Source organism: Pundamilia nyererei, unplaced genomic scaffold (assembly GCF_000239375.1).
Source record: "Pundamilia nyererei isolate P.nyererei 1_Seehausen unplaced genomic scaffold, PunNye1.0 scaffold00064, whole genome shotgun sequence".
Classification (NCBI taxonomy): Eukaryota; Metazoa; Chordata; class Actinopteri; order Cichliformes; family Cichlidae; genus Pundamilia; species Pundamilia nyererei.
In genome coordinates, this window is record NW_005187465.1 from 2,501,470 (window position 1) to 2,515,920 (window position 14,451).

Genomic DNA, 14,451 nt, shown 5'->3' on the forward strand with positions numbered 1-14,451 from the left:
ATTGCCTACTTAGGCTGCTGCAAGAGTCCATCCTCTGTTTGAGAACACCTATTACTCAGTCCTACCCCACATACTAATTTCGGGCAACCAATACATCATAATCGTGTTGTTTAGAAAGAGCTGAGAATGTCTTGCAAATCAGTCTGCAAAATCACTCAAATCATTTATACTATACTTCAAGGCCCTATTTCAATTAGCTGTTTCTGTGTTGGGCTTATGTAATGCTAATATTTACATTACTATGACAGGCTAAAATAGCTTCCGTAGAAGTTTTGTTTGAATACATTGCATTTTCCTTTGGTGCCCCATGAGGAGCATGACTCTGACTGACGCATGCTTCGGTAAAATGAAAATCAACTCTGCATTTCCACTTTTTCTCCAAAACATGGCTGCATTCAGTGGGTGACTTGACTGACTGAAATGAATCTGACTTGAGCTGTGTAATTATCATAAATCTCGCTGTTGCACACACAAGTAGCAATTATTTTAAACAATGGGTGCTATATTTAAATTCCACTCTACGGAAAAGTGAAAGTTGAAAGTTTTTTCCCTTTCATTTCTGCTCATCATGCTGTGTACGCTGCAGAAACAGACATTTTGTGCAGTTATGCCTCTCACTGACAGAAACAATGGCAATTACTTTGGCTGATAAGTGCTCATGCTGAATCTGGGGACAGCTGAGAACAATTTGAGGTCAAAAAGCCATGTATTGAAATAAAAAGAATGAACAGCAACATCCCCACTTTGAGCCTGGATTATACACTTTATTATTTCCAGTTCCCATCTGCTTTTCAGTTCTTTTCTGCTATCTATTTTAAAAAAAAGAAGAAGAAGGCTAAAATTTGGTAGTTGCATTCAGGTGCATCGCAACTAGCAAGAATCGTCTAATTATCAAGAAAAACAATGTGTGTGTACCACTAGTTTCTAGGAACAAAAACAGAACTCTCGCTAGCACAAGTTACCTTTTTGAAGCAGGTACCTCTTGATCTGCTTTTAACAGAAAATCCAACTGACCCCATGATAGCCCTCAAAAACTACTACAAGAGACACTACAGCCAGTATCCTAGACAATAACAGTTGAGCTGCAGTGGCTCATAAAAGCACTGAACTGCAGGAGCGTATAAAACAACAGCATGCATTCATAATTTCTTTATGTATGTAAAAAATATGTCAAAATTAAACAAACATTTGCATAAATAATCTGCAAATGCAATGCAAATAACGTGCAAATTCAAATAACACAAATTTTCTTTTAAAAACAACAATAATAAGGCAGAGAAAGAACACGACCATACCACTGTCTGATGATTGACCTGAATGACTTCATCTCCAGCATGGATTTTCTTGCAGCGGTCAGCCAGTGACTGATGGAAAAACAGAGAGACCGAGTCATTAAAAGCAGCTCTGATTCAAGTAAAGTATAAATAGTGAACGAACAGTGAGGTGAAACTCTGCAAAGGTGAGCAGAAAGACATTTGCACTTACTCCCTCTGTGGTGCCGGTGATCACATGCAAACCATCATATGTTGATTTGATATACATGCCCTGTGGGAATATAGCAGATATGTAAATGACTGCCTTGTAAAGCACAGCATTAGGAGTCGGCATCATCTGCACCTCAGCTCAGCCCCGCAGTCATTTACAGTACAGACTACTCCATATTTGCAAATCTCCATTTGTTTTAATCTGCTTGTGGTGCAAAACTGGTAGAAAATCTGGGTTTTTACTCAGTGAAAGCCTGAGAGGGAAAGTGCTTTTATACACATCTCAATTTGTTTCAGTAGTCTTAAACAACTAGAGGAAAGTCATAAAATATCACACGGGTGCACTTTCTTTAAATGCACAGAACACTCTGCAAACTTGTGTCATGTAACGAGTCCCTCGCAAGCAGATTAAATCAAAGATAAATGATTGTTTATCTGCAAATACTTTTAGTCTGGTGCTGCAAAAAGAAAAAAAAACCTTCAAGGCTTTCACTAAAAGGGGTCAAAAGTACAAGACAAACAAACACACAACTATTTACACACAGATATGCATGAAAATACATGCATAACTATGTGACACACACACACACACACCGAGTCACACGCAGAAACGTAGAAGCAGCATGCCAGTCTTCAAGATGAGTGGAAGAGGTTTATTTTTAGGCTACTTGACCCACTGTTGTGTTCAGGTTTCACTGAACGGATGAAAGAACTTCCATGCCCAATGCTAGCGTTTATGTGTGGGGGGTGGGGCTTTCACTGTGGCCCCAAGCAAGGAGCTTGTGCCCGAGTGTAGGTCAGTGCAAAGATGGAGTCCAACAAAGGGGAGCGTTTATATACAGTGCAAGAAAAGTATTCTCTGCTTCTAAACAGTTATATACAATCCTAAAAGTAAGTGCTAACAGAATTGCCGGTTGCTGTATTCTATTTGCTTGCATTTCACTCATCTGAATATGGCCAATATGTTGTTTTTATGTCACATTTTATCCACTGACTCACATGCCCACCAGCTCAGCAAAACCTAGTTTGGGGTCAGCTAATGTGAGTTACATTAGATATCGTGCTGAAAAGCAGCACGCAAGGTTTAAAATCTACAATCCATATTTCAGATGTTCTGTTTGCTTTGAAATGCAATTTTGGTCATTCCCAGAAAACTTGACATGACATTATTATCCCCAAGTTGAAATTCCAGAGATAGATATGACAAAAAAAAGTAATCAAAAGAAAAATTGTATGCCTACTTCTTGATGCCTCTACAGGTATGTACAGATAATCAAATATATATACAGCTTGACCAAGCTTTTAATGAAAATAGCCTCTGTATGCTTCAAAAAGTAAGTGTGTGCTGTTCCATTAGAAAACTGTATTTATAAAAACTTTATCTGGAAAATCAGGCAAAGTTAGTACTGGGCTTGAGCAGAAATATGTTCGCAGTGAGTAAGAGAAACGCTTAAGAGAATTTGCACATGCCATATTTGTATAAAACAAAATACTCTGTCATGCTGTTTAATCGTCATTAGTACGATTCACATTAGTAAGTTTTGTACTTTACTTTTTTGGCTTTTCCCTGTGTTCATCAAACCTGAAAAACAATTTAACATCTTGATATTTTAAGTATATTTCAAGTTTGTGAAAAGTATATTGAAATACTTGTTATGTGTATTTGTTATGTACGCCTCGTTACGTATAGTGAAGTACAAGGTGTGTATGCCTGGGATTACTGTGTGATAGATGAACCACTCCTAAGAAATACCTACAAATTTCTGCCTTTCCTGTAATTATTAGTTAATCAGCTATGTGGCTATCTAGTCTACTTAAATGTGTCATTTATTTGTTGACTTATTATAGCATCTTTTCAAACGAATAAGAATTTATTACGTACTTATTATTATTTTACAATAAAGCAGCATGAATGTTTCTGCTGGGTTTCTGAAGCTACACCAAAAAAATCCTTTAAAAAAGTTCGTTCAAATCTAGATTAAAGCCAGGAATTAGTTCATCTGTTCATGGTTTTCATAAGTCTTGAAAAGTGAGATACAAAATCTGAGCTGGATAATTAAAACCGAACCCCTTTCCCCAAAACGGGTGTGATTCTGAGAGTCTGAGGGAGGGTCACTCTTACCAAGCCTTCAGTGGATTTTATGTTGGCGAGCTGCACAACCTCCAAATGTGCAGACTGGGACACCATGGGATCCGAGGAGAGCGAGATAATTTGGTCGCACACTTCAGACAGTGTTTTACACTGCGGAGGACACGTTAGGGATAAATACGATCTTCAGGCTTGCACATATTAGTTTAATTATTTCTTCGATAGAACAACATTTCAAACTCACCACATTCAGGATCTTGTTTTCTGTTTCATACACAGAGCAGTCCTGAGGAATATTCAGAAAGCACTGTTACCTCAAGAGAATTTGTCAAAATGAAGTTATTATTGGCATTTCTGCTGTAGGTGGATATAAGCAAAAACCGAGCAGCTTGGCACCTATAACCCCCAACACTCCCACACAGGCAGGCACAAACACAAAACAAATGAATCACCAATGCGGAGGCACATCTTTCCCTCTCTCTTTCACTCTGCCAGTCTTCCTCTCTCTCAGCCTTCAATTATTTTCCCTTTTGCCCTCTTTCACTCTCACTTTTAATGTTTTCCCACTTTAATTTTTCTCTTAACTCTATATAAACATTATATTCCACAGAGACCAACCTAAAACCTGTATAGTTCTCTTAGTTTTAACTGGTCTTTAGAGGCTCTATATGACTGACAGACCCAGATACAATAAAATGAAACTGCAGTTTATGATAAGCATCTATCATTTCTATCACTTTAGAATATATTTTTAGGTCACTCTTTGAGGTGGCTCTAATTAGGATGCTGCTTTACATGAAAGCATATCTGACAGATGAGAAACAAGTTGTGAAGTAGTCAAGTCCAATTTCAGCTTCTCATTATCACTGACAGCTGCAAAATCTAAAACTAATAAAAAAGCAGGATGTACTGAAAGGGGAAAAAATTGTGTAAATGTATATCTGCTTTAGGGTTTAGAAAGATTTTAAATTTATGCAGGGAATGAAGAAACATTTTTGAGATTTCATTTTAAAAATCATAAGCACATTTACCAAAGAACCAGGTATTTTTCCAATTCTGCCGTTATACTTTAATATGGATCAGCTTCCTTTTTTCTGACAGAGGCTTTGTGATGATCCCAAGTTTGCTCTGTACAGTATGAAGTAATACAGTACAACAGGATATGATACAATAAATCATTTCATATTTGTTACCTGTTGTACAATTGTAGTGAGCTCAAGACATAGCTGGATAACATTGTTTCTGGTCACAGAGTAATCTGCCACTGCTGCAAATGGAGATCTGAAAAAGAAAGAGCACCTGGAATGAACCATTAGATCATTCTTCCTTTGAGACTCAGTCACTGGTAAATTTTACATATTTTTTTTACCAGCATTTCTCCCTTTACATTTTAGGATTCCTCACATTTCTGCCTATGTTAGTCTGTTTTGGGGTTTTTATTTTGGAATGTGACGTCTGTAATGCTTTTAACACATTTAATAATATTCACATTTCTCCTAAGGCGGAGAGCAGCTGACGTAGAGCAGAGATTATTAGTTGCTGTTCTGCTTTTTCCAAATAACCTCACAAGTGCGTCCTATCCACTGTCAACAAACGCAGCGTCGACTCCCACGTTTCTATTTGTACAATTTGGTCAACAATTAAGCATTTTCAAACATGAAATGAAACACGGATTAGTGAATTTTAATTGGGATGAATGCTGTAAATCATGTCAGCTATAATGGGGGAAAGGCAAAGCAAATCACTTTGTTATTTTTGCTGAACGTTGTCAGCTTTGAACTTCCAAATTCATCAAACACAAACAGACACAAACACACAGACTGGCACAATCCCACAGGGAAGCAAGGATAAAGAGACATATAAATAGACTTTCTCGGTGTCTTTTTGGCCACCCTGTCAAAATCTACTTATATAAGACTTTTACTCATCTTTTCTTGTCAAATGATTGGTCGTGGATATTACACAGAAAAACAAAACCAGTCTGTATCTGTTAAAAAAACAAATCCCAAATCAGACTACATGTACCAATGCATGTAAACAGGACTGTCTCATTCCTGTTTGATGTCAGTTATATATTTATAATTAATTAAAATTATTATTATATCTTTTTGCTTGCAATTAGCACGGTTGTAAGTTTGCATCTAAGACGAATCTAAGGAAATGTATGCAAGAATATACCCAGTATGCATATAAATATGTGTCCATGTGAACCTGTATTTATGTGTTTGTGTGTGTAGTTGTAAATGGGACCAGTACCTGAATCTACACAGCTCTGTGGGGCCCTTTTTCACAGTGTGCGTCCACATGTTTACACATGACTTACCAAATGTTTAAATTCATCTTTTTGCAAATCTCACCTGTCAAGCCACGCCAAAAGGCTTTTGGCAGCAGCAATGAGGTCCACCACTGAAGTTAGAAAGTCGTTGGGCAGCTTGCGGGTGGCTCGGCCGTCATAATGGCCACTGCGCCGCCTGCCTGTGATGAAATTCTGCAGGTTCTTGGCAGATGCGTTAAGCTTATGAGAAAGCGTTTTGAGATTCTCAGTCTCCAGCCCATAATTCTAGAGGGGAGAGGAAAGTAAATTCACTGTGTTTGACCAGTTTGTCAGTGTTTGCTTTCACTGTGACACATTCCAAGAATATCCCCAGCCTGGAGATAGAAACCAATTGTTCTCTGATGGCACTTTATGAATAGGAATACTACAGCCGACCAGCCCACCACGCTCCACAACAGAAAGGCTCCACATATGATGAAAATGTGTGAAATCAGCTGTCACTTTGCACGCCTGAGCATCGTTGAGCGCTCATTACACTTTGCGGCTAACTGCACGTGTAGGCCTATGGGCAGCTATCATGTCATGGGTTTCTTGGGAGGGGAGAGCGCAGCAGGAGGGCCACTAATCATATTTAATACAGCAGTGCCTGAGAGACTTAAAACTAAATCCCAGTTACGTAAGAAGCTTTAGGGCTGAAGCAGGGCCCCCTGTGCAGCGATGCAGGATGAGTGGACTTTAGATTCAGATTGCATCTGTGACCTTAGGCTGGTAATCTCCACCCAGTTTTTCTATAGATCTCAAGAGTTAACACAAACCCAGGTCCAACTTTATTGCACCTTGTCTCTGTTATTTCTGCTTCTCATTTATCATTTACCATCTTTTACTTTTATATTACTGCAGTCTAACTTTCTTTGGTTCAAAAACAGAAAATTTGAATTAAATACTGGAATTATATGTGCAAGTGAATATAAAAAAAACCCCTCAAAATAAAGGAAATTATTAGGAGAGAAAATTATTTAGCTCGATGCTAAAGACACCTTACAAAAGGACTTTACATTTTCATTTCCTCTTGTGGTAAACTGGACAGCATGGCCAGAGTAAGTATTCTCAATTAGATGCAAAGCATTTATATGATTCACCCTTACACCCCCTACAGTGGGGGGCTCAGTAGGTAGAGTGGTGGCCCCATGATTGGAAGGTCGGGGTTCGATTCCCCTGAACAGCTACCCTGAGGTACCCCTGAGCAAGGTACCGTCCCTACACACTGCTCCCCGGGCACCCAATGGCTGCCCACTGCTTCACTGAGTGAATGGGTTAAATGCAGAGAGGGATTTTCCCCACGGGGACCAATAAAGTACACTTTCTGAGCCACTGAGCATCCAATCCAACACCAAATAGTTCTTTCGTGTAGCTCCTGTTATATAAAGTGAAAAGTTTCCAAACCCCAACATAATCAGTACAAACTGCTTAACGGTATTTGTCCCTTATTTCAAACAGTTATTTTATAAATAATCTAAGAGTGAGTAAAAGAGTAAAAAACAATAATAAATTACTTCATCAATCAAATCATGTTTTCCAGAGTAAATAAATTGTAACATTTTCACTGCAAATTTTAAGCACCAATATGGACACTTTCAGTAAGTAGGGTCTAAAAATATGTTCACATTGACGGACAAAAGAGAACATTTGGGAACAGCTATCCTGGGAAAACCTCCATTTAAGAAAAAATGTTCCTTAAATGAAGCAAAGCCTCCAAGCTAGTTCAGAAACACAGCTCAAGCTGCTCTGCGTCACTCTCCTTGCGTCATATACCAAATATACCTTCCTGATCTGGTGGTCTATTTAAGCTACATAACTTTCCATCTCTCCGTCTGACATGCTAGTGCCGCTGCCGAATCGCCCCTTTACGCTCCAGGGATATATTTGCTCATGAGTCCCCAGTTTTATATGTAACATATTTGCACACAGAGACCAGAATCTGCTTCCAGTGCATTTTTTAATCTGTAGCATGCTTCTGATGATTGCAGTATATATTCGTTCATTTTAATGCCGTTCATTTGGCCATTACATGACTGACCCCTAAATCTTACATTCTCGTGTTAGAAACAAGTCGAGGTCTCTACTCTGTATGCAGTAACATCCAGAATGAATATTATAAGGAGAATAAATATTATGCTCCAGCTACTCCAGCTGCACATTAGCCAAATCAGCAGAACAGCAATCTATCATGCTGACACTAACAAAACTTGTGTTTTGGGAAACTAAGAGCAGAAATCCCTTCGAGATGAAGCAGTAATCCATGTCAACACTAACGACAGTTGTAAGATTTGCCTGTGGAAGATCTTTTGGCCAGATTAGTAACTCTGGTAGATTTGCTGTGATGTTTAAAAATTGGGGCCTAAAGCAATCCTATCTACATCCACTTATTCCTGGAATGACTGATTTCGTTAACTGACAGTCTTTGCAGTGATAATAACAATATAGAAATTGCATCATTACTAAATATATCAACTGCTTACTGGAAAATATCTTTATTCTGTAACTTGTTATCTTCACTGACTTGTTAAATGATTTCACAGAGCTGCAGAGGTGCCAAATGTTCGACAGAAACTTCATCCGACAGCACTGACTTTCCAAAGTGACAGTAGAAAGTAGTGGGAAGATGGTGTGGGAAACTTGGACTCACCAGAGCACAGAGTAAGTCCACAGCCTCCAGTATCAGCTCCTGGTGGCCAATTCTGGATACTCCCAAATCTTCCAGCTCCTGGTGGGTGATACGCAGCAGCTGCTCCCCCCCTACTTTCTCCTTCTCAAAGGTCTTGATGTACTGCTGCAGGCAGTCGTCCAGCCCTTGGGGGAACACAAAGGACAAGAAAACTTTCAGCACAGCTCAAAAGCATGAATTTTTATTTGCAGACTGCATCAGATTTTCAGATTTCTTGTGAAACCACTGTTTGCATTATGCATTCTAACAGGACTTGATATCACTTGCTTTGCCAGAATATGTGCTGTAAATCTGTAAAGTGTGAGCACAGGTTGTATTTTGCTGTGTGCGAGTGTGAAGCAGTCTGTGTCAAGACAAGAAATCTGACACACTCCCCCTCGTCAACAGTTCTGAGCTGCATTTTCAGCTTCAAACCAGAAAACGCTTTCAGCTAGAAAGAAGCTATGTAGGTGTGCTCGAGTTGTTTTACATATTCAGCTACTGCAGCAGGTGTGAAATCTTTTGGAGAAAGAGTTGATGAAGTGCAGCAGACGAAAACAAACGAAGTGATTCTGTAACTTCTGTCTGCGTCAACAGACACCCTGAAATGTATGACTAGAAACTGTTTTCTAAAAAGTATATACACAGGGTAAATCAAAAACTTACAACAAAAAAAAGAAAGTCTGTTACCAAAGCATCCCAAGAAAAGCCTTCAAAAAATACCTCAAGCCGTGATGAGGGGGCCGAGCAGTTCAGTAGGTGATAAGGGGACCTAACAGTCCCCATGGCAACTTATTTTGATCATGTTAAAAGCATGGCTGTGAGCTCTGATTGGAAAAATGTGTTTTTGCTTATTGCACATCCCCAGTGGTGATTTTTCTTCACGAACAACCAAAGGAAGGACTGCAAAGTCCTTACACCTGTTCTGAAGAAAATACATGTTGCCACTGCCTTACGATCTTACAGTTAGGTTGAAAGGTCTCACAATTAGTTTTAAGGCTAATAATTCAAGAGGTATCTGCTTATTGGAGTCCCAAATAATGGTAAAAGCCACAAATTTGCAAACATGCTCTGGAGTCCACGTACCACGCTTGGTTTTGGTTTTGATTGATCAAAGCATTGAGGAGGTAAGACCTCACTTCCAGTTTATCAGTTTAGCTAATACTTAGGCCAGTACTTTTGAAAAGTTAAACTAAAAAACTAGGCTTGATCTGAAGATCATCTTTGCCAGTTTTTGTATAGACTGTTTTAAGTCTGTCACATTTTTTGTGATAATCTAATATGGCAGCGTGTCCCCGGAGTGCGATTTGAACTTGAAAGGTTGATCTGAGGACTTGATCATATGGTTGAATGGTTAGGAGAGGAGTGCATAAAAGCAACTCTAACTTTAACCCACTGGTCCTCGAGGTGTTAGCATTAAACATTGAAAAGAATCAGGAGACTGCCGCAGTTATTGATGGCGTGTCTCTGTAATGCATGAAAGTATTTACTTCAGAAGCTGCACTGTGTCCCGATGATGTAAATTATGTTGCAAATCGAGCATACAGAATCACGTTGCATAAACTAAACCACAATTTGATTTATATTCTATATGAAATTTGATTTGATAATTGATGTTTCTGCCTCAGGCTTCCTAGAAACTCATTTACTCATTTATGTTTTATTCACTTTCAGATCAAGCAAACACATTAATAAATGAGCTACAAGGGAGCAGCTTTTGTATTGCTTTTCCTATACATTTAATCTTCTCAGGCCCTATTTCTCCCTTTTCACTCTCCTTCTCTTTAACACACACAGGGTTAGTTCTTTCCTCATCCTGTCTTTTTATTGCAGTGGACCAATCATATACATGTGTCTCAGTGCTAAGCTTCAACCCCATCAAGCATTCAGATCAGGTTTAGCTGGCAGCTAAACGGTCGAGAGGAAACATAGGGAGCTTCATGGTTTTGCATAACATTTAAAGGCTTAACTAATGAGCCTCTTTACCAAGTTAATTGAGACTCATCATGTCAATGAAGTATTCCCCATGTTGCCATAGAAACCACAAAGCAGGTTTTTCGGCAGGGGTTCTCGCTGACCATGGGGTAATATAAAGAAATAAGAAAAGGGAGAACATGATAGTTTGCAAAAAGTGACTACATACTAGCATGAGATATTGAGCTGGTGAAGTTATCAGCTACTTTAGCATTTAAAAACTCCCAGAGCGTTTCACATTTCTAAATGACATTATAAAGCATCTTGTGGATATGTGCTGTATAAATGATTTTTACTATAAATAAAAGGGGAACATGGCACAAAATGGCACTAATAGTCTCTATTCTCTATTTTTCCATTGAAATCTGCCATGTTTTGTTTCATATTTTGCTGAAAGCCTTATGCAAAAGAACAATGTGCAATAGAAATCCCTTTTTGGTGGAATGGAAAGACATCTCAGCCACATCAATTTTCCTGTCTCTTGCATGTCAGTCAGATTATCAGGCATGCTGAGGAGAAATTAAAAGCACAGCGTTGACACATTATGATCTCCATTCTAGATAATCCACTGGCATTGTAAGGAGAGAGAGCTCTTTAGGGCGGTTAAGCATTGTTATTATGGATCTGTGTTGATCTGACTTGTCATTGATCGCTGTCATCGTCTGTGTTAGACAAGAAGACAGTGAGGGTTTGCACTGAAAGATAAAAACTAATATGCCTTGCAAGACAACAAATATGTTTAAAAACACCCAGACGGTACAAAGTGCAACACTGCATTGAAATGCACATATTTTATGTGTTTGCACTGATACCCTTCACCTAGTAAGAACCAATTTCCAGTCAAGCTGGAATTCTTTTCGCTTTTGTGATGAGGATCTATTCTTTAAAGCAGCTTGGGAATAAAGCGTCTAGCTCACACAAAACACTAACAGGGGGTGGAGAGTGGGACTGTGGGAAGGTCACGGGGTACCCCTATTTGGCCTCCTGTGACATCACGGAGCGGGTATGGTAATAATGGAACCTGTGAATGCTAACGACAAAACGCTGCCAGTCCTCCGGGTTCGATAATGGATGCGAGACAAGAATGAAACCCCCTCCACCCCATCGTTTCCTCTGTTTCAGTGTCTCTCCGTGCCACTCACTCCCTCACTTTAAATTACCATTACTGGGCTCTAGGCACAAGAACTGTCTCTGCTCCACTTGTCAGATGTGGGACACTGAAGAGTCCTCTCTCGTTTCCAATCTCCACTCCTTGCTCTTTACATACCTCACTTGTGCCACCAGCGTATTTACAGATCATCTTGGATCTCATTTAAAACTATTGCGGACATTCAATTTCAGCCCATCTCAGCGTCTAATCATCCCTGTGTGTCTCTATAAATAAAGCTGCACATGGATCTTGTTTCCTTTCTGAGCAAGCATCCAGTCCTAAACAGCCTGTTTATAAGGCCACATCAGATTGAGGTACAATCTGTAATACACAACTCATACTAAGAACCGTCTGATCCTTGCAATCATGACATATCTGAGCCAGCAGAAAAGGCCTACAGGCTTAGAATAATAATGCTCGCTTGTGTGTATGTGCATATGTGCGTGTGTGTGTGTGTTGAGGCGGTAAAGATGCAGGCCTATGGATGTGTATGTTTCATCTGAAACAGGCCATTGCCTGACACGTGAGCACGTGGCTTTGAAAAACAACACACATCGCAGGAGCGCTTACGTGAGTTAAAAGACAAATACACAGGCAGATCGCGTCCTCCCACTGAGTTTAAGGTCTCCTCTTACATTTCTATCACATTTCCCCTCAAAGTACCAACTTTGTAATGCAAAGAGACAATAAAGCAGCATGGCTAATGAGAAATCTGTGCCCTGAAAGTATTCCTGACAGTCTGTGGAAGTAAATCCTCCACAGCTGTTTGGGACATTTATAGATCTTTGGAGCATGAATAAGCGGACAAATTTCCTCAAAGGAGCCGCTCATCCGACAGCTGTACTGAGACTAGCGGATGATGAATTAATTGCAACAACAACTGTATGTCTATCTAACCCCTTTCCAGTCCTCAATTCAGTCTAAATGTCACAGTCTCTCTCTCTCAAGAAGAAAATCTTAAAAGTGCTTCATCACCAAACTGAACCTCATTATTCTGCTGGAGGATCCCTGAAAAATGAAAAAAAAAAAAAAAGAGGAATGTTTTGATTCGCATTTAAGTGATTTTTGTGGGGATTTTATGTTTGTTTTTTGTTTTGTTTTTTTGAGTGAATAATCTTTATGATAGGCCTCAGGATTTAGGTACCCTTGGGAGGTTTTGAAACTACTAGAAGCTCCTCTAAGTCAGCTGTGACTTCTTAATGACTTGAGCATCTGTGGATAAACATATCACAGATGGCTGTACAAGCTCTGATAGCGTACTGCTCTCCCAGCTCTGTTTTTATTCTGTGCACATGCAAAGCCTGGTCAATAACTCGAACCTCTTTTTCTTTCCTCCTCCACACAGATTCTGCACCCAGATCCAGCGAGAGGGGAAATCATTCGTGTGTAATTACTAGATCTCCGCTACAACCATCTGCGAGGCAGCCTTATGTTAACAATGACCACCGCAGGACACAATAGACGGGTTTTCCGTGTAGAGCTGTTTGAATCTGAGAACATCTTTTTTAAAAGGAGTGGGGAGGGGGCAAGACGTCTGCAAGCTAGAAGTGCTTGAAAAAAAAAAGATCGATTAACTGATTTAAGGCTGTGATTAAAAGCTTCCCGAAGCTGCAAGGCGACGAGGCGAAACCCCGAGGCTCAGCAGGTGTTTTGGCATCTCGAGTCAGTCTGTGTTGAAATGCATTTCAGCGCAACACCACACATGCGATTCACTGCAGCGCAGCAGTTTAATGGTCATCGCGTCTGATGCCTTACCTTTCATCCAGTCAACCACCTGACTAGAGCTCCACTTGCTCACGGGCTCCATAACCAGTGCCATGGTAGAAGTTTGTCTTCGCGCTTGACAAAAGAAAAAAAAATCCCACGCACACACACTCCCCACAAACCAAACTCCCCACCCAAAACGTAAAAAAAAAAAAAAAAAAAAAAAAAAAAGAAAATTAGAAAAGATATTAAAATAGGCTTGATTCAGTGACCATCTAAAGTCTTCTGTGATTGGTTTGAGTATTTACAAACAAATCGAGGTAGGTCCAAAAGGTCCAAAATGTCGCTGTGAGAAGCCCGAGTGCAGCTCGGCGGACTTGTGCACATTCATGTGCTCTTCACTTGCTTGAAAGAGCTCTTTTACTTGTGATTCATGTCAGGCTCGGATGCTGGTGGGTCGCTGCTGCCCGACCCCTCTTCCAAAATGCATCCCAGTACCATCCAGAGCGGAGAACAACGCGCAGACTGTTACTTCACACTGGCGTCTGGGAAGGATGGGTTCGCTCTGAGCATCCTCCCTCATACACAGACATGGAGTCATAGCTTTCACCGCGCGGAGTGTACCCTCTGTATGTGGTGTGATTAATGCCACAAGAAGCCAGGAGGAGTGCGAGCGGGGTGGGGTGGGGGCTGTTAATGGGAATGAAGGGATCCAGATTATAAGGGATTTTGATAAGAAGAAGTGCTGGATCCATGTAAAGCTTTTGGAGTGGCAGAACTTATTTGCCATGTTTTTAGCAAAGCACTCAACCATCAACCACAGCTCACAGGAAAGCAGTGGTAATAAAAATGTAAATAAAAAAATTAAAAGTGATTTGTATATTAGCTTGTATTCTTTAATTAGAAAAACCCTACAAAATCGTATCTAGAAAATCGTGACTCTAGTCAAGTATATAAGTTTTGATAAACATCTAGAAAGATAAAGATACATAATAGAGGTCGGGACTTAATTCCAAAATCTTTCTGGATCATTTGAAAATTGAATTGTACTTTTTATTTCTTTTGGTTAAA

The 14,451-nt window shown here is 39.8% G+C and overlaps 1 protein-coding gene across 3 annotated transcripts in view; it reads right to left on the reverse strand.

Moving 5' to 3' along the window:
• LOC102205633 (connector enhancer of kinase suppressor of ras 2-like) overlaps window positions 1-13,580 on the reverse strand; it is a 30,559-nt gene extending 16,979 nt beyond the window's left edge. For 2 of the 3 annotated variants that reach the window (XM_013911425.1, XM_013911424.1), the window contains exons 1-8: window positions 13,432-13,580; window positions 8,535-8,698; window positions 5,931-6,133; window positions 4,767-4,872; window positions 3,818-3,859; window positions 3,607-3,726; window positions 1,486-1,545; window positions 1,296-1,364 (exon numbers count right to left, since the gene is read on the reverse strand). In XM_013911425.1, the coding sequence (XP_013766879.1) occupies window positions 1,296-1,364; window positions 1,486-1,545; window positions 3,607-3,726; window positions 3,818-3,859; window positions 4,767-4,872; window positions 5,931-6,133; window positions 8,535-8,698; window positions 13,432-13,495 (828 nt within the window). In that variant the 5' untranslated portion in view covers window positions 13,496-13,580. The remainder of the gene's footprint in view (window positions 1-1,295; window positions 1,365-1,485; window positions 1,546-3,606; window positions 3,727-3,817; window positions 3,860-4,766; window positions 4,873-5,930; window positions 6,134-8,534; window positions 8,699-13,431) is intronic. The other variant, XM_013911426.1, reaches the window with a different exon arrangement.
• Window positions 13,581-14,451: the final 871 nt, after the last annotated feature.